Here is a 25,310-nt window from a genome sequence, read left to right on the forward strand (position 1 = left end):
GGAGCTAGAATTCAGGATGTGACGGAGTGTCTGCCGAGACTGATCGAACCCTCGGACCGCTACCCCCTCCTACTTCTCCACATGGGCACCAACGATATTGCCAAGAATGACCTTGAGCGGGTCACTGCAGACTACGTGGCTCTGGGAAGAAGGATAAAGGAGTTTGAGGCGTAAGTCGTGTTCTCGTCCATCCTCCCTGTTGAAGGAAAAGGCCTGGGTAGGGACCATCGAATTGTGGAAGTAAATGCCTGGTTACGCAGGTGGAGACGGAGAGAAGGCTTTGGATTCTTCGACCATGGGATGTTGTTCCAGGAAGAAGGATTGCTAGGAAGAGATGGGCTCCACCTAATGAAGAGAGGGAAGGGCATCTTCGCTGGCAGGCTGCTAACCTAGTGAGGAGGGCTTTAAACTCGCTTTGTCGGGGGATGGAGACCTAAGCCCGGAGGCAAGTGGGAAAGTGGGATACCGGGAGGAAACACAAGGAGGAGGGTGCAACAGGGGAGGTCTCCTGATTCATACTGAGAAAGCAGGACAATAGGCTGGTTCGGTGCCTGTACATGAACACAAGAAACAAGCAGGGAGAACTGGAAGTCCTGGCACAGTCAAGGAATTATGATGTGACTGGAATAACAGAGACTTGGTGGGGTAACTCACATGACTGGAGCCCTGTCATGGATGGATATAAACGGTTCAGGAAGGACAGGCAGGACAGGAAAGGTGGGGGAGTTGCACAGTATGTCAGAGAGCAGTATGACTGCTCAGAGCTCTGGTATGAAACTGCAGAAAAACATGAGAGTCTCTGGGTTAAGTTTAGAGGCGAGAGCAACAAGGCTGATGTCGTGGTGGGCGTCTGCTATAGACCACCCGACCAGGAGGAGGAGGTGGACGAGGCTTTCTTCAGACAATTAACTGAAGTTTCCAGATCACAGGTCCTGGTTTTCACAGGGGACTTCAGTCACCCTGACATCGGCTGGGAGAGCAATACAGCAGTGCACAGACAATCCAGGAAGTTTCTGGAGAGTGTTGGGGACAACTTCCTGGTGCAAGTGCTGGAGGAACCAACTGGGGGCCATGCTCCTCTTGACCTGCTGCTCACAGACAGGCAAGAATTGGGAGGGGAAGTAGAAGTGGGTGGCAACCTGGGAGGCAGTGACCATGAGATGGTTGAGTTCAGGATCCTGAAACAAGGAAGGAAGGAGAGCAGCAGAATACGGGCCCTGGACTTCAGAAAAGCAGCCTTTGACTCCCTCAGGGAACTGGGGGGCAGGATCCCCGGGGAGGCTAATCTGAGGGGGAAAGGAGTCCAGGAGAGCTGGTGTATTTTAAAGAAGCCTTATTGAGGGCACAGGAACAAACCATCCCGATGTGCAGAAAGAATAGCAAATATGGCAGGCGACCAGCTGGGCTTAACAGAAAAATCTTCGGTGAGCTTAAACCCAAAAAGGGAGCTTACAAGAAGTGGAAACTTGGACAGATGACCAGGGAGGAGTTTAAAAATATGGCTCGAGCATGCAGGGGTGTAATCAGGAAGGCCAAAGCACAACTGGAGTTGTAGCTAGCAAGGGATTTAAAGGGTAACAAGAAGGGTTTCTCCAGGTGTGTCGGCAACAAGAAGAAGGTCAGGGGAAGTGTGGGCCCCTCACTGAATGGGGGAGGCAACCTGTATGGAATTGATTCCATTTAACCTATTCTAGCTCTCATCTCTACCTTTTTCCCTTTATGAATAAACCTTTAGATTTTAGATTCTAAAGGTTTGGCAACAGCGTGATTTGTGGGTAAGATCTGATGTGTCTATTGACCTGGGTCTGGGGCTTGATTCTTTGGGATCGAGAGAACCTTTTTCTTTTATTGGGGTGTTGGTTTTCCTAACCATTTATCCCCAGGACGAGTGCACTGGTGGTGATGCTGGGAGACTGGAGTGTCTAAGGAAATTGCTTGTGTGACTTGTGGTTAGCCAGTGGGGTGAGACCGAAGTCCTTTTTGTCTGGCTGGTTTGGTTTGCCTTAGAGGTGGAAAAACCCCAGCCTAGGGCTGTGACTGCCCTGTTTGAGCAATTGGTCCTGAATTGGCACCTCAGTTGGGTCCCGCCAGAACCACCTCGTCACACAAGGGTGCTGAGGGAATTGGCTGATGTGATTGCAGAGCCATTGGCCATTATCTTTGACAACTGGCGGATGGGGGAGGTCCCGGACGACTGGAAAAAGGTAAATATAGTGCCCAGCTTTAAAAAAGGAGAATCCTGGGAGCTGCAGACTGGTCAGCCTCACCTCAGCCCCTGGAAAAGCCATGGAGCAGGTCCTCAAGGAATCCATTGTGAAGCACTTGGAGGAAAGGAGGGTGATCAGGAACAGTCAGCATAGATTCACCAAGGGCAAGTCATGCCTGACTAACCTGATTGCCTTCCATGAGGAGATAACTGGCTCTGTGGATGTGGGGGAAGTGGTGGATGTGATAGAAAAACTTTAGAAAAACTTTTGATTCGGTTGTAACGAAGCTGCTTCTGGTGGGACACAAGTGAGAGTGTCAATTCAGGACAAATTGCTCAGAGCAGGGCAGTCACCGCCCGAGGCTGACCAGCCAAACAGAGAGAACTTCGGTCTCACCCCACGGGCTAACCAGAAGCCACACAAGCAATTCCCTCAGACACTCCAGTTCCCTTGAATCGCCACCAGGGCCGCTCCTTATGGGGACGAATGGTTATGAAAACCAACACCCCGGTAAAAGAAAAAGGGTTCTCCCGATCCCAAAGGCCCAAGCCCCAGACCAGGCCAATAGACACATCAGATCTTACCCACGAATCACGCTGTTGCCAATCCTGTAGAATCTAAAATCTAAAGGTTCATTCATAAAAGAAAGAAATCGAGACGAGCTAGAACTGGTTAAATGGACTGAACAGTAATGGCCAAGGTCTGGGTTCAGGCTGGTAGCAGGGATGGAGTAAACTGCAGGTTCATATCAAGTCTCTGGAACATCCCCCGCTGGGCTGGGTCATTCAGTCCTTTGTGCAGAGCTTCAGTTTGCAGCAAAGTCCCTCCACAGGTACGAAGCAGGATTGAAGAATAAATGGAGAAGATGCACCTGCCTTTTCTAGTCCCTTTGCCATGTGGCTTGTGCTTCCTTTGTCTGCAACACAAGCTGCCCAGCACGTGGCCTGGCAGCCTCAGAGTTCGGTCCATAGGCCTGGCCCTGCCTTGCTGAGTCACCAGGTGAATCTGCTTCTCTCACTGGGTCAGTTGTAGCTGATGATCCTTAACGAGCCATCAAGCAGCCAGGCAGAGCTGATGCCACATTGTCTGGGGTGTCACCCAGAAGCAGAGCCCAAGTGTGAAATACAGACAGGACAGAGCCAATACTTGTAACTTGAAATACAGAAATGATACCTGCACCCAGAGAGCATCATCGTAACCAGCCAACCAGAACCTCCTCAGAGACACCTTATTCGACCCTCTTCGTACAAGATTTGGTGCCACAACAGGACCTTGGTTGCAACAATGATCTATACGGTCCCAGTTCATGTCAATAACATCACAATGGTCTCCCACAGTATCTTGCCGGCAAGTTACAGAAGTCTGGGCTGGATGATTGGACTGTATGGTGGACAGAAAGCTGGCTAGATTGTTGGGCTCAGTGGGTAGTGATCAACGGCTCCATGTCTAGTTGGCAGCCGGTTTCAAGCAGAGAGCCCCAAGGGTCGTTGCTGGGGCCGGTTTTGTTCAATATCTTCATTAACGATCTGGAGGATGGTGTGGACTGCACCCTCAGCAAGTTTGCAGATGACACTAAACTGGGAGGAGTGGTTGATACGCTGGAGGGTAGGGATAGGATACAGAGGGACCTAGACACATTAGAGGACTGGGCCAAAAGAAACCTGATGAGGTTCAACAAGGACAAGTGCAGAGTCCTGCACTTAGGACGGAAGAATCCCATGCACTGCTACAGACTAGGGACCGAATGGCTGGGCAGCAGTTCTGCAGAAAAGGACCTAGGGGTTACAGTGGACAAGAAGCTGGATATGAGTCAACAGTGTGTCCTTGTTGCCAAGAAGGCTTACGGCATTTTGGGCTGTATAAGTAGGGGCATTGCCAGCAGATCGAGGGACGTGATCATTCCCCTCTACTCAGCACTGGTGAGGCCTCATCTGGAGTATTGTGTCCAGTTTTGGGCCCCCCAGTACAGAAAGGATGTGGACAAATTAGAAAGAGTCCAGCGAAGGGCAACGAAAATGGAGCACATGACTTATGAGGAGAGGCTGAGGGAACTGGGATTGTTTAGTCTGCAGAAGAGAAGAATGAGCGGGGATTTGATAGCTGCTTTCAGCTACCTGAAGGGGGGTTCCAAAGAGGATGGAGCTCAGCTGTTCTCAGTGGTGGCAGATGACAGAACAAGGAGCAATGGTCTCAAGTTGCAGAGGGGGAGGTTGTGATGGAATAGGGACTGTCTGTGTGCTTAGTAGGCAGAGACAGGTATGCAGCTGTAACATGAGCCTGGCCTGGGGGAGGGGAGGTCTCACCTCTGGCCGGTAGCTAGACAAAAGTAAACGGGGGAGTGGAGTCAGTTGGTTTTTGGGAAGCTGGGGGGGGGGCTGCAGGGGATCCTAGGCTGGGATCCAAGCACCCTGAACCCCCAGAAAGGCCAGATTGAGGGGTCCTGGCTCTGCACACAAGCTGGGCCGTATCCTGTGTTCCTGTTGTTCAATAAACCTTCTGTTTTACTGGCTGGCGGAGAGTCACTGTGAGTTCAGGAAGAGGGGTGCAGGGCCGACTTCACTCCGTGACAGAGGTCTAGGTTGGATATTAGGAAAAACTTTTTCATTAGGAGGGTGGTGAAGCGCTGGAATGGGTTACCTAGGGAGGTGGTGGAATCTCCTTCCTTAGAGGTTTTTAAGGTCAGGCTTGACAAAGCCCTGGCTGGGATGATTTAGTTGGGGTTGGGGGTTGGACTAAATGACCTTCTGAGGTCTCTTCCAACCCTAATCTATAATTCTATGAATGGATGGACAGGAAGGTTGCCAGATGCATATGGAGATGGACAGAAGGACGGACTGGTGGGTGGGTGTGTATGGCGATGGATGGATGGATGGACAGAAGGGCGGTGTATGTGTTTGGGGGTGGATGGATCGACGGAAGTGTGAGTGGATATGTTTGGGGATGGATGGACACACAGACGATAGGGTGGTTGGATGGGTGTTTTGGGGGATTCATGGGTACATATATATTTGTGACTCGGTGGCCAGGTTGCATTATCAGCAACAAGGATGGAGGGATGGTATGCTGATGGATGGATGAGGGTGTAGGGGATGGAGGGATGGACGGAGGCGTTTCTGGGACTGGATGGGTGTCAATGGGGCTCTTTCCCCTCTGGCTAGAAATAACCCAGCCCCCCAAGATCCTAGTGAGTCGCCCCCTTCACCCCCATCTCTCTGTTCCAGCTGCAGGGCCGCCGAAGGAGGTACCCACCACCCAGCCCAGCCTGGGGGAGCTCTCGGCCTCCGACGTCACCCACGACTCCACCCTGCTCTCCTGGACTGTCCAGGCTGGGGACTTCGACTCCTTCCTCCTCCAGTACAAGGACGCGGAGGGCAAACCCCAGGTGCTGCCCATGGATGGGGGATCCCGCACGTTCACCGTCACCAACCTGGCCCCCTCCCGCAGATACAAGTTCAACCTCTACGGCGTCTCCGGCAGCAAGCGCCTTGGCCCCATCTCCACCGACACCGTCACAGGTCAGCAGCTGCTCCCAGGGCGCCAGCTCCTTCCCCTCCCACCCCCTTTGCTTTGCAGTGTCAGGGACGCTGTCCACTGGGCCAGGACCTTCCCAGGAAGATGCTTCCAAGCCTCCAGCCTCCACAAGCAGATTGGCGGCCATTCAATAGACAGAGAGAGAAGTGTGGATGTGAATGGATGGGTGGGTGGCAGGCTGGATAGACAGAGAGCTGGATGGATGTGTATAGGGCAGATTGAGTGAATGGATAAGAACATGGAACGGCTACGCTGGGTGAGACCAGGGGTCCATCCAGCCCAGTATCCTGTCTGCCGACAGTGGCCAATGCCAGGTGCCCCAGAGGGAATGAACAGAACAGGTAATAATCCAGTGATCCATCCCCTGTCGCCCATTCCCAGCTTCTGGCAAACAGAGGCCAGTGACACCATCCCTGCCAATAGCCATTGATGGACCTGTCTGTCCTCCATGAATTGATAGATGTGTATGAGGACGGATGGATGAATTAATAGGTAGATGGATGCTGTCTATGGGGGTGGATAGAGATGGATGGATAGATAGAGGAATGGATATCTATGGGGATGGACAGATGGGTAGGTGGATGTGTAGGAGGATGGATGGACAGGCGGACTGGTGGGGGTGTGATGGATGGACGGATGGACGGAAGGCTGGGTGGATGTCTATAGGGATGAATGAAGGGATGGAAGTGTGAGTGAATGTGTTTGGGGTTGGATGAATGGACGTACAGACGGTAGAGTGGTTGGATGAGTGTTTTGGGGGCTTCATGGGTACATGTATATTTGTAACTCTGTGGCCAGGTTGCATTATCCGCTACAAGGACGGGTGGGTACAGGGATAGATGCATGGATGGACGAACGGATGGATGGATGGGTGTGTATGAGCATGGAGGAGAGCCTGGGGATAGATAGGTGTCATCCGTTGACATTGGTGGGTTTGGTTCACGCCCTTTTCTTTCTGTCTCGTTTCTTCCCTCTGTCTCCTCCCATCTCACTCAGCCCTCACTGAGGTTTGTGCCGGTCACTCTCGGCTGAACCCTCCAAGGAGGCGGGGTGGCCACGGGAACCTGGGAATGTGGGATCCTCCGTCTGTTTGTCTGTCCCCAGCTCTCCTTCGCAGCAGCAGGATCCGGCTGTGTCCTGGGACAAGTCCTTGGGGCTCCCTGCACCTCCCCTGCTAATCCTCCCTGCAAATCCCCTCTGGCTAGAAATAACCCAGCCCCCCAAGATCCCAGTGAGTCGCCCCCACCCCGGCCTCCTCCTTCACCCCCTTCTCTCTCTTCCAGCCGCAGTGCGGCAGGAGGAAGAACCCACCGCCGAGCCCAGCCTGGGGGAGCTCTCGGCCTCCGACGTCACCCACGACTCCATCCTGCTCTCCTGGACCGTCCAGGCCGGGGACTTCGACTCCTTCCTCCTCCAGTACAAGGATGCGGAGGGCAAACCCCAGGCGCTGCCCGTGGATGGGGGATCCCGCACGGTCACCATCACCAACCTGGCCCCCTCCCACAGATACAACTTCAAATTCTATGGTGTCTCCGGCCGCAAGCGCCTTGGGCCTATCTCCACTAACGCTGTCACAGGTCAGCGGCTGCTCCCAGGGCCCGACCCTCTTCCTCCCACCCCCTTTGCTCTACAGTGTCAGGGACACTGTCCACTGGGCCAGGACCATCCCAGGAAGACACTTCCAAACCTCCAGCCTCCACAAGCAGATTGGCGGCCATTCACTGGGTCGAGGGAAGAATGTGGATGGGGATGGATGGATAGACAGACAGCTGTATGGATGTGCATGGGGCAGGTTGAGTGAATGGATAGATGTGTCTAGGAATGGATGGATGGATGAATTAATAAGATGTCTATGGAGGTGGATAGAGATGGATGGATGGAGGGGATGGTAATGGATCCATAGAAAGAGGAATAGATATATATGGGGACGGTCAGATGATGGTGGGGGGCAGATGTGTAGGTGATGGATGGACAGATGGACTGGTGGGCAGGTGTGTATAGCAATTGATGGATGGATGGATGGATGGATGGGGGGATGTGTATGGGGATGGATGGATGGACATACAGCGGTAAGGTGGGTGGATGTGTATGGGGATGGAGGGATGTATTGAGGGGGAGGGATAGCTCAGTGGTTTGAGCATTGGCCTGCTAAACCCAGGGTTGTGAGTTCAATCCTTGAGAGGGCCACTTAGGGATCTGGGGCAAAAATTGGTCCTGCTAGTGAAGGCAGGGGGCTGGACTCAATGACCTTTCAAGGTCCCTTCCAGTTCTAGGAGATTGGTATATCTCCAATTATTAAATTATAGACGGTAAGGTGGATTGATGTGTATGGGGATGGATGGACGTACAGACAGTAGGGTGGGTGGATGTGTATGGGAATGGATGGATGTACAGACTGCAAGGTGGATGGATGTGTATGGGGATGGATGGACGTACAGAAGGTAAGGTGGGTGGATGTGTATGGGGATGGATGGACGTACAGACGGTAGAATGGGTGGATGTGTATGGGGATGGATGGATGTACAGACAGTAAGGTGGGTGGATGTGTATGGGGATGGATGGATGGACGTACAGACGGTAAGGTGGGTGGATGTGTATGGGGATGGATGGACGTACAGACGGTAGGATGGGTGGATGGGGATGGGGATAGACAGAAGGGCAGACTGGTGGAGGGATGTTTATGAAGATGGATGGATGGAGGTACAGACAGTAGGGTGGGTGGATGGGGATGGACAGAAGGGCAGACTGGTGGATGGATGGACGTACAGACAGTAGGGTGGGTGGATGTGTGTGGGAATGGATTGGTGTTTGGGGGATTGATTTATAGATGTGTATGTGTAACTCTGTGGCTGGGTGCATGATAGATGCGTGGATAGATGGAAGTAGGATATCGCGATGGATGGATGGATGGTGCCTGGTGGTGGATGGGTGTCAATGGAGATCTTTTCATTAATGTTGGCGGCTTTGGTTTCACCCCTTCTCTTTCTCTCTCGTTTGTTCTTCCTTCCCCCGTCTCCTGTCTCAGCTCAGCTCTGCCCGTGGTTTGTGCCAGTCACTCTGGGCCGAGCCCTTCATGGGGAGGGATGGCCACTGGGAACCCAGGAATGTGGGATTCCCTTTGCAGACATGCCCCGTCTGTCTGTCTGTCCCCAGCTCTCCTTCCCAGCAGCAGGATCCAGCTGTGTCCTGGGGCCAGTCCCTGGGGCTCCTGCCCTCCCCCGCTAATTCATCTGGATCCAATAATCCGCACTCCCCCAAGGACCTGGAAAGCTGCTCCTGCTGGCCATACCCCTCACCCCCCTCTCTCTGTTCCAGCCGCGGCACCGACGGAGGCGGTACCCATGGCCCAGCCCAGCCTGGGGGAGCTCTCAGCCTCTGACATCACCCACGACTCCATCCTGCTCTCCTGGACCGTCCAGGCTGGGGACTTCGACTCCTTCCTCCTCCAGTACAAGGACGCGCAGGGCAAACCCCAGGCCCTGCCTGTGGATGGGGGATCCCGCACGGTCACCATCACCAACCTGGCCCCCTCCCGCAGATACAAGTTCAACCTCTACGGCATCTCCGGCCGCAAGCGCCTTGGCCCCGTCTCCACCGACGCCGTCACAGGTCAGCGGCTGCTCCCGGGGTGCCGGCCCCTTCCCCTCCCACCCCCTTTGCTTTGCAGTGTGGCAGGGATGCTGGCCACTAGGCTGGGACCTTCCTGGGATAATGCTTCTAGTCTCCAGCTTCCAGGACCTTTCTATGGCCATTCAACAGATGGAGGGAGAGAGAGAAGGTTGCGTGTTTACATGGCTGGACCGAGGGGTGTTGGTGGGTGGATGGATAGAGGGGGTGGGTGGATGGATGGACGGGTGGATGGGTGCGTGTGTGTTGGAACGGATGGAAGGATAGCTGTGTATGGGGATGGGTGGGTGGATGGGTGGATAGAGGGTGTGGGTGGATGGATGGTGTCACGGAGTTTGGGGGTGACAAGGCCCTGCACTCCCGGCTTCCTGTGATCCATCATGACTCTCAGCCAGCCAGTAAAGCAGAAGGTTTATTTAGACGACAGGAACACAGTCCAAAACAAGTCTTGCAGGTACAGACAACAGGACCCCCTCCGTCAGGTCCATCTTGGATGGCCAGGGAGGCCAAAGCTCCGTTGGGAGGCCAGAGCCCCATCTGGGCTCCCCTCCATTTTCCCAGCCAGCTCCAAACTGAAACTCCCTCCAGCCATCTCACTCCCCCCCGGCTCCTCCCCCAGCCTTTGCCCAGTTTCCCGGGCAAAGGTGTCTCCTGGCCGCATCCCCCTCCTGGGTTCGCATGTTACATACTCAGGTATCCTTCTTCAAGGACAGCTGGATCGATGTGTCTTGGGCAGGTTAAGTGAATGGATAGCTGTGTATGGGGATGGATGGGTGGATGGATGGATGGATAGAGGGTGTCTGTAGATGGGTGGATGGATGGGTGTGTGTTGAGACAGATGGAGGTATAGCTGTGTATGGGGATGGAGGGATGGATGGAGGGATGGATGGATGGAGGGTTTGGTGATAGATGGATAAGGAGCTGTGTATGGGGATGGAGGGAGGGATGGACGGATGGAGGGTTTGGTGATAGATGGATATGGAGCTGTGTATGGGGATGGATGGATGGATGGATGGATAGATAGATAGAGGGTGTGTGTGGATGGGTGGATGGATGGCTGTGTGGAGACGGATGGAGGGATAGCTGTGTATGGGATGATGGATGGATGGGTGGATGGATGGATGGATGGATGTAGAGAAGGAGTGTGTGTTTGGATGGATTGTTGGATGGTTGGATGGATGGTTGGATGGATGGATGTTTGGCTGTGTTATGTGACGGAAGGAGGGATAGTTGTGTATGGGGATGGATGGATGGATGTAGAGAAGGAGTGTGGATGGATGGATGGATGGATGGTGGGTGGATGGATGGATAGAGGTATGTGTAGATGGATGGGTGGATGGATGGCTGTGTTGAGACGGATGGAAGGATAGCTATGTATGGGGATGGATGGATGGAAAGAGGGTGTGTAGATGGGGTGGATGGATGGCTGTGTGTTGAGATGGATGGAGGAAGAATGTGTATGGGATGGATGGATGGATGGATGGATGGATGGATGGATGTAGAGAAGGAGTGTGGATGGATGGATGGATGGCTGAGTGATGAGACGGAAGGAGGGATAGTTGGTGTATGGGGATGGATGGATGGATGTAGAAGGAGTGTGTGGATGGATGGATGGATGGATGTAGAGAAGAAGTGAGTGGATGGATGGGTGGATGGGTGGATGGATGGATGTAGAAAGGAGGAGTGGATGGATGGATGGATGCATGGATGGATGGATGTAGAGAAGGAGTGTGGATGGATGGATGGATGGAGAAGGAGTGGATGGATGGTGGATGGATGGATGTAGAGAAGGAGGATGGATGTGATGGATGGGTGGATGGATGGATGTAGAGAAGGTGGTGGATGGATGGATGGGTGGGTGGATGGATGGATGGATGTAGAGAAGGATGGATGGATGGATGGGTGGATGGATGGATGGATGTAGAGAAGGAGTGGATGGATGGATGGATGGATGGATGGATGTAGAGAAGGAGTGGATGGATGGATGGATGTGAAGAAAAAGTGGGGATGGATGGATGGATGTAGAGAAGGAGTGTGTGGATGGATGGGTGGATGGATGGATGGATGTAGAAGGGAGGGATGATGATGGATGTGGATGGATGGAGGTAGGTGGATGGATGGATGATTGATGGTGGATGGATGGATGGATGGATGGATGTAGAGAAGGTGTGGATGGATGGTGGATGGATGGATGTAGAGAAGGAGTGAGGTGGATGGATTGATGTAGAGAAGGGTGGATGGATGGATGGATGGAGAGAATGACTGTGTGGTTGGATGGCTGTATGTGGAGACGGATGGAGGGATAGCTATGTATGGGGATGGATGGATGTAGAGAAGGAGTGTGTGGATGGATGGGTGGATGGATGGATGGATGTAGAGAAGTAGTGTGTGGATGGATGGGTGGATGTATGGATGTAGAGAAGGAGTGAGTGTGTGGATGGATGGGTGGATGGATGGATGTAGAGAAGGAGGTGGATGGATGGCTGTATGGAGGCGGATGGAGGGATAGCTATGTATGGGGATGGATGGATGGATTGGTGGTTGGATGGATGGATGTAGAGAAGGAGTGTGTGGATGGATGGGTGGATGGATGGATGGATGTAGAGAAGTAGTGGGTGGATGGATGGCTGTATGTGGAGGCGGATGGTGGGATAGCTATGTATGGGGATGGATGGAGAATGTGTAACCCTGTTAGTCTCTCATGGATGTCACAGAACTCATGGATTCTGTGAGTTTCCATGACCTCTGTGACTTCTGCAGTGGCCAGCAGCAGCAGTTTGGGTGTGGGTGGGGGCTAGGGCAGGAGGATGCAGGGAGTGCTTACCTTGGGATGGGGCTCCCAGCTCCTCTGGCGTGGCCCTGCAGCTCCTAGGTGGTGGAGGGTCCAGGGGGCTCCGCACGCAGCCCACGCGCACCGGCCGCACACCTGCCGCTCCCATTGGCTGTGGTTCCCGGTGAAAGGGAGCCGCCCAGCTGGCACCTGTGGCGGGAGCCGTGCGCAGAGCCCCTGGACCCTCCGCCACCTAGAGCCATGGGGACACCCGAGACGGAGCCTGTGAGCCCTGTCAACTCTCCCCCCAAATCACCAGCAGGGGTCCCGGGCCATATGCCACTGCCCGCTCCCCCCAGCACCAGCACCGGCACCGGACTGCCCTCCCGCCAAAAGCACCTGCAACCCTTTAGTTAGGGGTATATAGTAAAAGTCATGAACAGGTGACAGACGTTTATTTTTGTTTACCCATGACTAAAATGTAACCTTAACAATGGGTCATTTTGGCATGGATGGATTGGTAGATGCGTGGATGGCTGTGTGTTATGGGGAGGGATTGGTAGGTGGGTGGATGTGTGTTATGGGGTGTATGGGGAGGGATTGGTAGGTGGGTGGATGGATGTGCATGTGGCTCAGAGGCGGGATTGGGGGATGTGTGGGGTGGATGGGATCGATGGGGCGACGTGTCGCGTAAATGGAAAGGAACAGGTGTCTGTGTGGACGCACGGATCGATGGATGGATGCCTGTGGCTCAGAGGCGGGATTGGGGGATGTGTGGGGTGGATGGGATCGATGGGATCGATGGGGCGACGTGTCGGGTAAATGGAAAGGAACAGGTGTCTGTGTGGACGCACGGATCGATGGATGGATGCATGTGGCTCAGAGGCGGGATTGGGGGATGTGTGGGGTGGATGGGATCGATGGGATTGATGGGGTGACGTGTCGGGTAAATGGAAAGGAACAGGTGTCTGTGTGGACGCACGGATCGATGGATGGATGTGTGTCTATGTATGGAGTAGTGCACAGTGACACGCACCCACATCAAATGATAACTTCTCTCTCTAACAATGCGGCTGCATTTCAAAGCTCTGTTCATTTACAAACCTTCCTAACCAGTCTCTAAATCCGGCCCTGGGTCAGGTCAGTCTGTGGGGTAATTAACTCTTTCTGGCCCTGTCACCTGTCAATGAGATATTCTATTACACTCATAACGTCACACCCTCCGTGGGCGGGATGACCGTGGAGAACACAGGAATGTGGGATCCTCTTTGCAGACCTGCCCCATCCGTCTGTCTGTCCCCAGCTCTGCTTCCCAGCTTCAGGATCCAGCTGTGTCCTGGGGCTGGTCCCTGGGGCTCCCTGCCCCCTCCCCTGCTAATCCTCTATGCAGCTGCCCTCTGGCTGGAAATAACCCAGCCCCTGAAGAACCGGGGAAGCCGCCACCAACCCTGGATGTGGCCTTCACTTCCCTCTATGTGTTCCCGCCACAGCGCCAGGGAAGGACGAATCCACCCCCCAGCCCAGCCTGGGGGAGCTCTCAGCCTCCGACGTCACCCACGACTCCGCCCTGCTCTCCTGGACCGTCCAGGCCGGGGACTTCGACTCCTTCCTCCTCCAGTACAAGGATGCGGAGGGCAACCCCCAGGCGCTGCCCGTGGACGGGGATCCCAAGACGGTCACCGTCACCAACCTGGCCCCCTCCCGCAGATACAAGTTCAACCTCACGGCATCTCCGGCCGCAGCGCTGGACCCATCTCCACCGACACCGCCACAGGTCAGCGGCTGCTCCCGGATGCCGCCCTTCCCTCCTGCCCCCTTTGCTTTGCAGTGCAGTGGGGACACCACCACAGGGCCGGGACATTCGCAGGAAGATGCTTCCAATCCTCCAGCCTGCACAAACAGATTGCCGACCATTCACTAATTAGAGAGAGGAAGCTGGATTTATGGATGGATGGATGGAGGTTGTGTGGAGGGATGGCTGAATGGACAGAGGGGTGTGTATTTGGATGAATGGATGGAAGGGATGGTCGGATAGATAGAGGAATGGATACGGATGTGGATGGATGGACTGCTGGGCGGGTAGGCGGAAGTGTGTGGGGATGGATGGATGGACACGCAGGTGGAAGGATGTATGGAGATGGACGGTGGGTGGGCAGGTAGGCTTATGTGTATGGGGATGGATGATGGATGGACGGATGGACAGATGGAGGGTTTGGTGATAGATGGATATGGAGCTGTGTATGGGGATGGAGGGATGGATGGACAGATGGAGAGTTTAGTGATAGATGGATATGGAGCTGTGTATGGGGATGGAGGATGGATGGACAGATGGAGGGTTTGGTGATAGATGGATATGGAGCTGTGTATGGGGATGGAGGGATGGAGGGATGGACAGATGGAGGTTTGGTGATAGATGGATATGGAGCTGTGGCCAACTATGGGGATGGAGGGATGGACAGATGGAGAGTTTGGTGATAGATGGATATGGAGCTGTGTATGGGGATGGAGGATGGACAGATGGAGTGTTTGTGATAGATGGATATGGAGCTGTGTATGGGGATGGAGGGATGGGGGATGGACAGATGGAGGGATGGATGGACATGGATGGGTGTATGCGAGTGGGATGGAGGGATGGAGGGATGGATGGATGGACAGATGGAGAGTTTGGTGATAGATGGATATGGAGCTGTGTATGGGGATGGAGGGATGGGGGATGGACAGATGGAGGGATGGAAGGATGGTGTACGCAGAGGGATGGATGGATGGAGGGATGGGTGGATGGACAGATGAGAGTTTGGTGATAGATGGATATGGAGCTGTGTATGGATGGAGGGGATGGACAGATGGAGGGATGGAGGGATGGAAAGGATGGTGTACGTGCAGAGGGATGGATGGATGGAGGGATGGTGGATGGACAGATGGAGAGTTTGGTGATAGATGGATATGGAGCTGTGTATGGGGATGGATGGATGGATGGATGGATGGATGGATGGGACCGATGGAGGGTTTGGTGATAGATGGATATGGATGTGTATAGGGATGGAGGGATGGACAGATGGAGGGTTTGGTGATGGATATGGAGCCATGTATGGGGATGGAGGGATGGATGGATGGAGGGATGGACAGATGGAGTGTTTGGTGATAGATGGATATGGAGCTGTATGGGGATGGAGGGATGGAGGGATGGACAGATGGAGGGATGGAGGGATGGAAGGATGTGGTACGTGCAGAGGGGTGGATGAAGAAGGTTCTGGGATGGATGGAGGCATGCAGGTGTCTGGGGCTGTGGCTCGTGGGGGATCTCTAATGACATTGAAGGCTTTGGTTCACTCCCTTCCCTTTCTCTCTCGTTTGTTCTTCCTTCCCTCTCTCTCCTCCCGCCTCAGCTCAGCTCTGCCCGTGGTTTGTGCCGGTCGCCTCGCCCGACCGCCCATGGAGGTGGGATGTTCACGGGCAACCCGGGAACGTGGGATTCTCTTTGCAGACATGTCTCATCCCTCTGTCTGTCCCCAGCCTCCTTCCCAGCAGCAAGATCCAGCTGTGTCCTAGGGACAGTCCCCGCGCCTCCCCAAATAAGCCTCTCTGCAGATCCTCTGGTGAGGAATAACGGAGGCCCCAGGACCCGGCAGGCTGTCCCCACCCCACCAGCACCCTTCACCCCTCTCTCTCTTTCCCCACAGCACCGCAGAAGGAGGTACTCACGGCCCAGCCCAGCCTGGGAGCTCTCGGCCCGACACCGTCACCACGACTCTGCCCTGCTCTCCTGGACCGCCCAGGCCGGGACTTCACTCCTTCCTCCTCCAGTGCACAAGGATGCGCAGGGCAACCCCCAGGCGCTGCCCGTGGATGGGGGATCCCGCACGTGTCGCCGTCACCAACCTGGCCCCTCCCGCAGATACAAGTTCAACCTACGGCATCTCCCGGCCGCAGCGCCGGCCCCATCTCCACCGACGCCGTCACAGGTCAGCGGCTGCCCTCTGATGTTGGCCTCTCTTCTCCCACCCTTTGCTTTGGTGTCAGTGACACCGACCGGCTGGGACCCTCCGAGGAAGATGCATCCAATCCTTCAGCCTTCACAAGCAGCTGGCTGGTTAGAGAGAGGGTGGCTGGCTGGGTGGGTGGGGGTGTGGATGTGCATGGGGCAGGCGGAGTGAATGGAGAGTTATGTATGGGGATGGATGGCTGAATGCACAGATAGATGGATGAATTTCTATGGGGTGGATGAAGATGTATGAAGAAATAGAGGAATGGATATTTATGGGGATGGACGGATGGACGGATGGACAGGACAGGTGGGAAGGCAGATGAATTAGAATGGATGGGGGCAGGTGGTATGCGTATGAGAATGGACAGCAGGAAGGGTGGCGGAGGTGATCGACGGATGGAGGGACGGGGAAGGGTGGAGAGTGGCAGGCGGGAGGTGGGCTGGGACGGATGGAGGGATGGGGGAAGGGTGGGCGGAGGTATAGGGGCAGATGGAGGGGATGGAGGAAGGCGGGTGATGTATCGAAGTGATGGAGGGATGGAGGAAGGGCGGGTGGAGGTGTATCGGGACGGATGGGAGGGACGGGGAAGGGTGTGGGCGGAGATGTATCGGGCGGATGGAGGGACGGAGGAAGGGCGGGTGGAGGTGTATCGGCACGGATGGAGGGATGGGGGAAGGGTGGGTGGGTGGGCGGGCGGAGGTGGCATTATCAGGACGGATGGAGGATGGAGGGAAGGGTGGGCGGAGGTGTATCGGGGCGGATGGAGGGATGGAGGAAGGGTGGTGGAGGTGTATCGGGCGAGGATGGAGGGATGTGGAGGGAAGGGCGTGGTGGAGATGTATCAAGTGATGGAGGGAAGGGTGGTGGAGGTGTATCGGGACGGATGGAGGGACGGGGAAGGGTGGGGCGGAGATGTATCGGGCGGATGGAGGGATGGAGGAAGGGGCGGGCGGAGGTGTATCGGGATGGATGGAGGGATGGGAGGGAAGGGTGGGCGGAGGTGTATCGGGCGGGATGGAGGGACGTGAAGGGTGGGCGGGCGGAGGTGTACTGGGGCAGATGGAGTGGACGGGGAAGTGTGGGCGGGCAGAGGTGTATCGGGCAGATGGAGGGATGGGGAAGGGTGGGCGGAGGGTATCAAAGCGGATGGTGGGACAGTGGGAGGGTGGGCAGGGGTGGAGGTGTATTGGGACGGATGGAGGGACGGGGAAGGGTGGGCAGAGGTGTATCAGGATGGGATGGATGGGTGTGGGGGAAGGATGGTGTTTTGGGGATGCACAGGGAACTGTGCATGTAACTCTGATCAGGCTGCCATTGTCAGAAACAAGGACTAGGATGGGTTGTGGTGATGAATGCATGGATGGATGGATAGACGGCTGGCTGGCTGGTCATTGGCTGGCTGGAGCGGGATAGACGGCTGGGCTGGATGGAGGGACGGAGGGACGGCTGGATGGATGGAGGGATGGCTGGATGGAGGGACGGAGGGACGGAGGGACCGCTGGATGGAACGATAGACGGCTGGTATGGTGATGGATGGATGGATGTGTGTGGGGAGTGAAGACTGAGGATATTCTGGGGCTGGATGGATGGAGGGACGGCTGGATGGAGGGACGGAGGGACGGCTGGAAGGATGGAAAGAAGGCTGGATGGATGAAGGGACAGCTGGTATGGTGATGGATGGATGGATGTGTGGGGGGAGTGAAGACGGAGGATTTTCTGGGGCTGGATGGATGGAGGGACGGCTGGATGGAGGGACGGAGGGACGGAGGGACGGAGGGACGGCTGGCTGGATGAAGGGACGGCTGGATGGAGGGATGGAGGGACGGCTGGATGATAGACGCCGGCTGATGGAGGGACGGCTGGATGGATAGGACGGTTGGTCATGGAGGGATGGAGGGACGGGCTGATGGATGGAGTGGATGTGGGCTGGATGGAGGGACGGAGGGACGGCTGGCTGGATGGATAGGATCGCTGGTATGGTAAGATGGATGGATGGATGTGTGGGAGGAAGACGGAGGATTTTCTGGCTGGATGGATGGAGGATGGCTGGATGGAGGGACGAGGGACGGTTATTGGATGGAGGGACGGCTGGCTGATGAAGGGAAGTGGAAGGTGATGGATGGATGGGTGTGGGGAGGAAGACGGAGGATTTTCTGGGGCTGGATGGGTGTCTATAGATCTTTCCATTGATGTTGAAGGCTTGGGTTCACTTCTTCTTGTGCTTGTGCTATGGCATCAATGACCTTCCATGGAGGGGTGATGGTCAGGAATCTGGAATGTGATCCTCAGACTTTCACCATCCAATTGTGCCACCTGTCTGCAACTCCATCTCCCAGAAGCAGGATCCGCCTGTGTCCTGGGACTGATCCCTTGGGCTCCGTGCACCCTCCCCACCAATCCCCTCCTCTGCAGATCCCCCCTCTGGGCCCTCAGAATAACCTGACCCCAGGATCTGGTGAACCACCCCTACCATCGCCACGCCTTCACCCTCTCTTCCAGCCACGGTGCCGGACGGAGCAGGAACTCACCTTCCAGCCCAGCCTGGGGGAGCTCGCCTCTGACACCACCCACTCCGGTCCTGCTCTCCTGGACCGTCCAGGCTGGGGACTTCCGACTCCTTCCTGCTCCAGTACAAGGACGCAGGAGGGCAAACTCCCAGCACTGCCCGTGGACGGGGATCCCGCACGGTCACCGTCAACAACCTGGCCCTCCCGCAGATACAAGCTCAACCCTACGGCATCTCTGGCCGCAGTTTCTCGGCCCCGTCTCCACCGACACCGCCACAGGTCAGCGGCTGCTCCCGGGTGCGCGAGCCCTTCCCTCCTGCCCCTGCCCTGCAGCACAGCAACTGCGCTGGCCATTGGGAAGACATTCTTCTTTCCGCTTCTCTTCGTTGTCTTCCATTGCACAGGAGCTAGGGGGACCAGAGGCTGCTTCCCAGCCCATGTCCTCTGTCCTGCTTGTCTGAGTTCGCCACAGTCCCCTTCCTTGGACTGTCCATGGACCTCTTTTGGCGGAGCCTCCCATGACTGTGTACTCCTCCATCCATCTTCCGCATGCAGCCACACCTCCATCCATCCACTCCATCTCCGCATGCAGCCACACCTCCATCCATCCATCCATCCATCCACCCATCCACCCATGTCCCGCATGCAGCCATACCTCCATCCATCCATCCATCCATCCATCCACCCATCCACACCCATCTCCCCCGGGTATAGCCACACCTCCATCCATCCATCCATCTCCCATGCAGCCACACACCTCCATCCATCCATCCATCTCCAACATGTACCCACCCCCTCCATCCATCCATCCATCTCCAACATGTACCCACCTCTATCCATCCATCCATCCATCCATCCATCCATCTCTCCGCATGCAGCCGTACACATCCATCCATCCATATCCATCTCCAACGTGTGTACCCACATCCTATCCATTCATCAACCCATCCATCCACCTCCCGCATGCAGCCACACTCTCCATCCATCCATCCATCCATCCATCCATCCACAGCATCCATCCATCTCCAACATGTACCCACACCTCCATCCATCCATCCATCCATCCACCCATCCATCCATCTCCCGTGATGGTGCCACACCTCCATCCATCTGTCCATCTCCAACATGTACCCACACCCCATCCATCCATCCATCCATCTCCCGCATGCAAGCTAACACCTCCATCCATCCCATCCATCTCCGTGTACCCACACCTCTATCCATCCATCCATCCACAGCATCCATCCATCTCCAACATGTACCCACACCTCAATCCATCCATCCATCCAACCATCCATCCATCCATATCCATCCATCCATCTCCAACATGTACCCACACCTCCATCCATCCATCCATCTCCAACATGTACCCACACACCTCCATCCATCCATCCATCCACCCATCCATCTCCAACATGTACCCACACCTCCATCCATCCATCCATCCACCCATCCATCTACTCATCCATCCACCATCTCCAACACACCCACACCCATCCATCCATCCATCCATCCATCCACCCATCCATCCATCTCCAACATGTACCCATCCATCCATCCATCCATCCATCCACCCATCCATCCATCTCCGCATGCAGCCGCCACCTCCCATCCATCCATCCATCCACCCATCCATCCATCCCAGCACATGCAGCCACACCTCCATCCATCCACCCACCCACCCATCCATCCATCCATCCATCCATCCATCCATCCATCCATCCATTCCAACATGTACCCACACCTCCATCCATCCATCCATCTCCAACATGTACCCACACCTCCATCCATCCATCCATCCACCCATCCATCTATCCATCCATCCATCCATCTCCAACATGTACCCACACTCATCCATCCATCCATCCATCCACCCATCCATCCATCTCCGCATGCAGCCACACCTCCATCCATCCATCCACCCATCCATCCATCCATCCATCCATCCATCCATCCATCTCCAACATGTACCCACACTCTATCCATCCATCCATCCATCCATCCATCTCCCTGCATGCAGCCACACCTCCAACTATCCATCCACAGCATCCATCCATCTCCAACATGTACCCACACCTCCATCCATCCATCCATCCATCCATCCATCCACCCATCCATCCATCTCCAACATGTACCCATTCATCCATCCATCCATCCATCCATCCATCTCCAACATGTACCCACACCTCATCCATCCATCCATCCATCCATCCATCTCCGCATGCAGCCACACCTCCAACTATCCATCCACAGCATCCATCCATCTCCAACATGTGCCCACACTTCCATCCATCCATCCATCTCCAACATGTACCCACACCCCATCCATCCATCCATCCATCCATCTCCAACATGTACCCACACCTCCATCCATCCATCCATCCATCCATCCATCCATCCATCTCCAACATGTACCCACACAACCATCCATCCATCCATCCATCCACATCCATCCATCCATCCATCCATCTCCAACATGTACCCACACCTCCATCCATCCATCCATCCATCCATCCATCTCCAACATGTACCCACACTTCCATCCATCCATCCATCTCCAACATGTACCCACACCTCTATCCATCCATCCATCCATCCATCCATCCCATCTCCAACATGTACCCACACCTCCATCCATCCATTTACCCACAGCATCCATCCATCCCCAACATGTACCCACACTCCATCCATCCATCCACCCATCCATCCCCAACATGCAGCCACACCTCCATCCATCCATGCACCCACAGCATCCATCCATCCATCTCCATCACGTACCACATCTCCATCCATCTATCCATTCATCCCATTCAGGATACAGTCAGGGTCACCCAGGCCCCATCTCCGCATCCCATTTCTCCTTTGCTCCCATGCAACCTCCCTGGGCTTTAACTTTTCACGCCCTGCAGGTCCTGGGTAATGGGGAGGAGCCTCTCGGCAGTGCCCTGCCCTTGCTCTCTGGTTCATTGTCCCTCTTTGGACTCAGCGAGTGGCCATGCCCCCTCACCCCTGCACAATCTCTTCCAGCCGTGTGGCACCGCTGGACGGCAGTTGGGAATGCCAGCTCCGCCTGGGGGAGGAGCTCCAGCGGCCAACGAGCTCACTTACTCCATCGAATTTCCTGGACTGTGGAGGAGGGACATTTGACTCCTTCATCCTCCAGTACCGGGACGAGGCAACCTCGGCGCTGCCCGATCGTGCCCGCGCCCTCCACCTCCATGACCTGGCCCCTCCCGCAGATACAAGTTCCACCTTCTACGGAGTCTCCGGTCGCGCGCCCGGCCCTGTCTCCACCGACGCCAAGCCACAGGTCAGCGGCTGCGCCCAGACACCTGGGCCTCGGCTGCTCTGGCTCTCAACTCACGCCTCTTTCCAGCACCGCAGCCCTTTGCTCACTCACAACCCACAAGTACGGGGCGTGCGCTGTGTGTCTGTCTGTGCTGGGAGCACCCGGCCCAACAACCTCTCCTCAGGGTCCCGGGCCGCGCTCCTCCTCTCCTCTTCCACGCTCCGCTCTCTTCCACCTTCTCTCCTTCTGCCTTCAGCTTCCATCTCACAGGCAACGGCTCTTTCTTCCCTTTCTACCGTCTCCGTCCATACAATGTCCTTCTTTGAGCCCTTCACTGTCCTGCTTCTGCCTTCCAGATAGTTTGCGCCTCTTTCCTTCTGCCTCCTCTTTCTCTGTCCATCGCCTCTGAATCTAGGGATCCTCCCCTTCCCATCGTTCAACCTACTTCCTCACATTCCTTCTCCCCCCAAGCTTTCACTCTCTGTCCATCTGCTCCATCCAGTTCTCTCCTTTCCTTCCTCACGCTGTTTGTTCAACATTCCCTGGGTCCACCATTCTCTGTTTCCTCCCTCTCATGCTTTCATCTCTCCTTCCCTTCCCGATCTTTCTCTATCTCTGTCTCCCACTTCCTCGGATTCTTTCTTCACTTTCCTTCCTCTTTCTTCCTTTGCTTCCGCCTTTCTCTCTTCCGCTTCCTCACACGCCCTCCTTCCTTATTCATTATTTCTTTTTTTGCATTTGAGTCTTTTATTTTTCTCCACTCTTCTGCTTTCTTCCCACCAATTGTTGCCTTATCCCAGACAGTGATCTGCCCTTCACTCCCCTCTCTCTGTTCCAGCCGCGGCACCGACGGAGGCGGTACCCACCGCCCAGCCCAGCCTGGGGGAGCTCTCAGCCTCCGACGTCACCCACAACTCCATCCTTCTCTCCTGGAGCATCCAGGCTGGGGACTTCGACTCCTTCCTCCTCCAGTACAAGGATGCGGAGGGCAAACCCCAGGTGCTGCCCGTGGATGGGGGATCCCGCACGGTCACCGTCACCAACCTGGCCCCCTCCCGCAGATACAAGTTCAACCTCTACGGCATCTCCGGCCGCAAGCGCCTCGGCCCCGTCTCCACCGACACCGTCACAGGTCAGCGGCTGCTCCCATGATGCCGGCCCCTTCCCCTCCCACCCCCTTTGCTTTGCAGTGGGTGAGGACAGCAGCCACCAGCGGGGACCTTCCTGGGAGGATGCTTCCCAGATTCCAACCTCCATGACCTGTCTACCGGCCATTCAACAGATGGAGGAGTGTGGATGGAAGTGTGTGGGTGGATTGACAGACAGACGGAGAGATCAGTGTGTATGAAGCGGATGGAATGAACAGATAGATGAGTATGGAGTGAATGATTGAATGAAAAGATACATGGATGGCTGTCTATAGGGATCAGTGGGGATGGATGGATGGGGATGGTCATGGATGGATGGATAGGTAGATGGAAGGCTGTCAGTGGGGGTGGATGGATGGATGGTGTGACGAAGTGGGACTGTTCACACTGGGGGCTGGGTACAGTTCCTAAGTATCTAGCAGCAAATGCCTGACACTCTGTCTCCTAGCAACTGATGGCCGGGCCCCTCCCTGCAAAGGTGCATCTAAAGGTGTTGGAGACAAAGGGGTCAGGTGACCTCCTGGCCCGGGAAAGAGGCAGAGGAGAGAGGAGGGGCTGGAGGGGGGCTGGGCAGATTGGAGTGGGCTGGAGAACAGGGGAAGCAGGGATACCGGGCTCTGATCCCTGGGGGGGGGCTGGGAGGCCCCCAAAATGGACCTAACCGGGGAGATCCGGTTATCTGTGCCTGCAAGACCTGTGCTGGACTGTGTTCCTGTCGGCTAAATAAACCTTCTGCTTTCCTGGCTGGCTGAGAGTCCTGGGGAATCGGCAGGGAGCCCGGGGGTGCAGGGCCTGGTGCCCCCACACGCCATGACAGGGGGATGGATGTCTATGGGGAGGAATGGATAGATGGATGAGCAGATTCATAGATGTCTACTGGTATGGATGGGAATGGATGGATTGATGGTCATGGATTGATAGATGGATGTGTTTGGGAATGGATGGGGATGGAGCGAATGGATAGACGAATGAAGGATGGGGATGGATGGATGTGTATGGGGATGGAGCGGCTGGATTGATGGGTTAATGTGTATGGGGATGGAGTGGATGGATGTGGATGTGGATGGGGATGGATGGATATGGAGATGGATGGGGATGGATGGATGGATAAGGAGATGGATGAATGTGGATGGGGATGGATGGATAAGGAGAGGGATGGATGTGGATGGGGATGGATGGGTAAGCAGATGGATGGGGATGGATGGATAAGGAGATGGTTGGGGATGGATGGATAAGGAGAGGGATGGGGATGGAGCAGATGGACAGATGCGTGTGGATGGATGGGGGGCTGTATCTGCGAATGCATGGAATGATCTGCGCCCTTCACTCCCCTCTCTCTGTTCCAGCCGCGGCACCGACGGAGACAGTACCCACCACCCAGCCCAGCCTGGGGGAGCTCTCGGCCTCCGACGTCACCCACGACTCCATCCTGCTCTCCTGGACCGTCCAGGCTGGGGACTTCGACTCCTTCCTCCTCCAGTACAAGGACGCACAGGGCAAACCCCAGGCGCTGCCCGTGGATGGGGGATCCCGCACGGTCACCGTCACCAACCTGGCCCCCTCCCGCAGATACAAGTTCAGCCTCTATGGTATCTCCGGCCGCAAGCGCCTTGGCCCCGTCTCCACTGACACCGTCACAGGTCAGCGGCTGCTCCCGTGATGCTGGCCCCGTCCCCACCCACCCCCGTTGCTTTGCAGTGGGTGAGGACAGCAGCTACCAGCAGGGACCTTCCTGGGAGGATGCTTCCCAGATTCCAACCTCCATGACCTGTCTACCGGCCATTCAACAGCTGGAGGAGTGTGGATGGAAGTGTGTGGGTGGATTGACAGACAGACAGAGAGATCAGTGTGTATGAAGCAGATGGAATGAATAGATAGATGAGTATGGAGTGAATGAATGAATGAAAGATACATGGATTGTCACGGAGTGTGGGAGTCAGGCCCTGCACCCTCTGCCTGGGACCCACAGTGACTCTCAGCCAGCCAGTAAAGAGAAGGTTTATTGGACAACAGGAACACAGGATACAGCAGAGCTCGTGTTGTGAGCCAGGACCTCTCAATCTGGCTCTTCTGGGGTTCAGGGTGCTTGGATCCCAGCCTAGGATCCCCTAAACTCCCACCACCCAGCCCCAAACCGAAACTGACCTAGCCCCTCCCACTCTGCTCTCTACCTTTGTCTAGCTCCCGGGCCAAGGTGTTGACCTCCCCTCCCCTGCCTAGCTCAGGTTACAGGCTGAATACCTGT

General features: G+C 55.5%; 1 protein-coding gene across 1 annotated transcript in view; it reads left to right on the top strand.

Annotated features, from left to right (window-relative positions):
• Positions 1 to 24,705, top strand: part of LOC120393304 (tenascin-X-like) — a gene marked incomplete at its 3' end in the record, with an annotated part of 44,704 nt that extends 19,999 nt beyond the window's left edge. Inside the window, 11 exon segments of the mRNA XM_039517831.1 lie at positions 5,435 to 5,722; positions 7,022 to 7,315; positions 9,054 to 9,347; positions 13,626 to 13,856; positions 13,859 to 13,909; positions 15,816 to 15,829; positions 16,031 to 16,225; positions 18,752 to 18,925; positions 21,615 to 22,053; positions 22,756 to 23,049; positions 24,412 to 24,705. Of these exon segments, the coding sequence (XP_039373765.1) occupies positions 5,435 to 5,722; positions 7,022 to 7,315; positions 9,054 to 9,347; positions 13,626 to 13,856; positions 13,859 to 13,909; positions 15,816 to 15,829; positions 16,031 to 16,225; positions 18,752 to 18,925; positions 21,615 to 22,053; positions 22,756 to 23,049; positions 24,412 to 24,705 (2,568 nt within the window).
• Positions 24,706 to 25,310: the final 605 nt, after the last annotated feature.

This window comes from Mauremys reevesii, unplaced genomic scaffold (assembly GCF_016161935.1).
Source record: "Mauremys reevesii isolate NIE-2019 unplaced genomic scaffold, ASM1616193v1 Contig18, whole genome shotgun sequence".
Classification (NCBI taxonomy): Eukaryota; Metazoa; Chordata; order Testudines; family Geoemydidae; genus Mauremys; species Mauremys reevesii.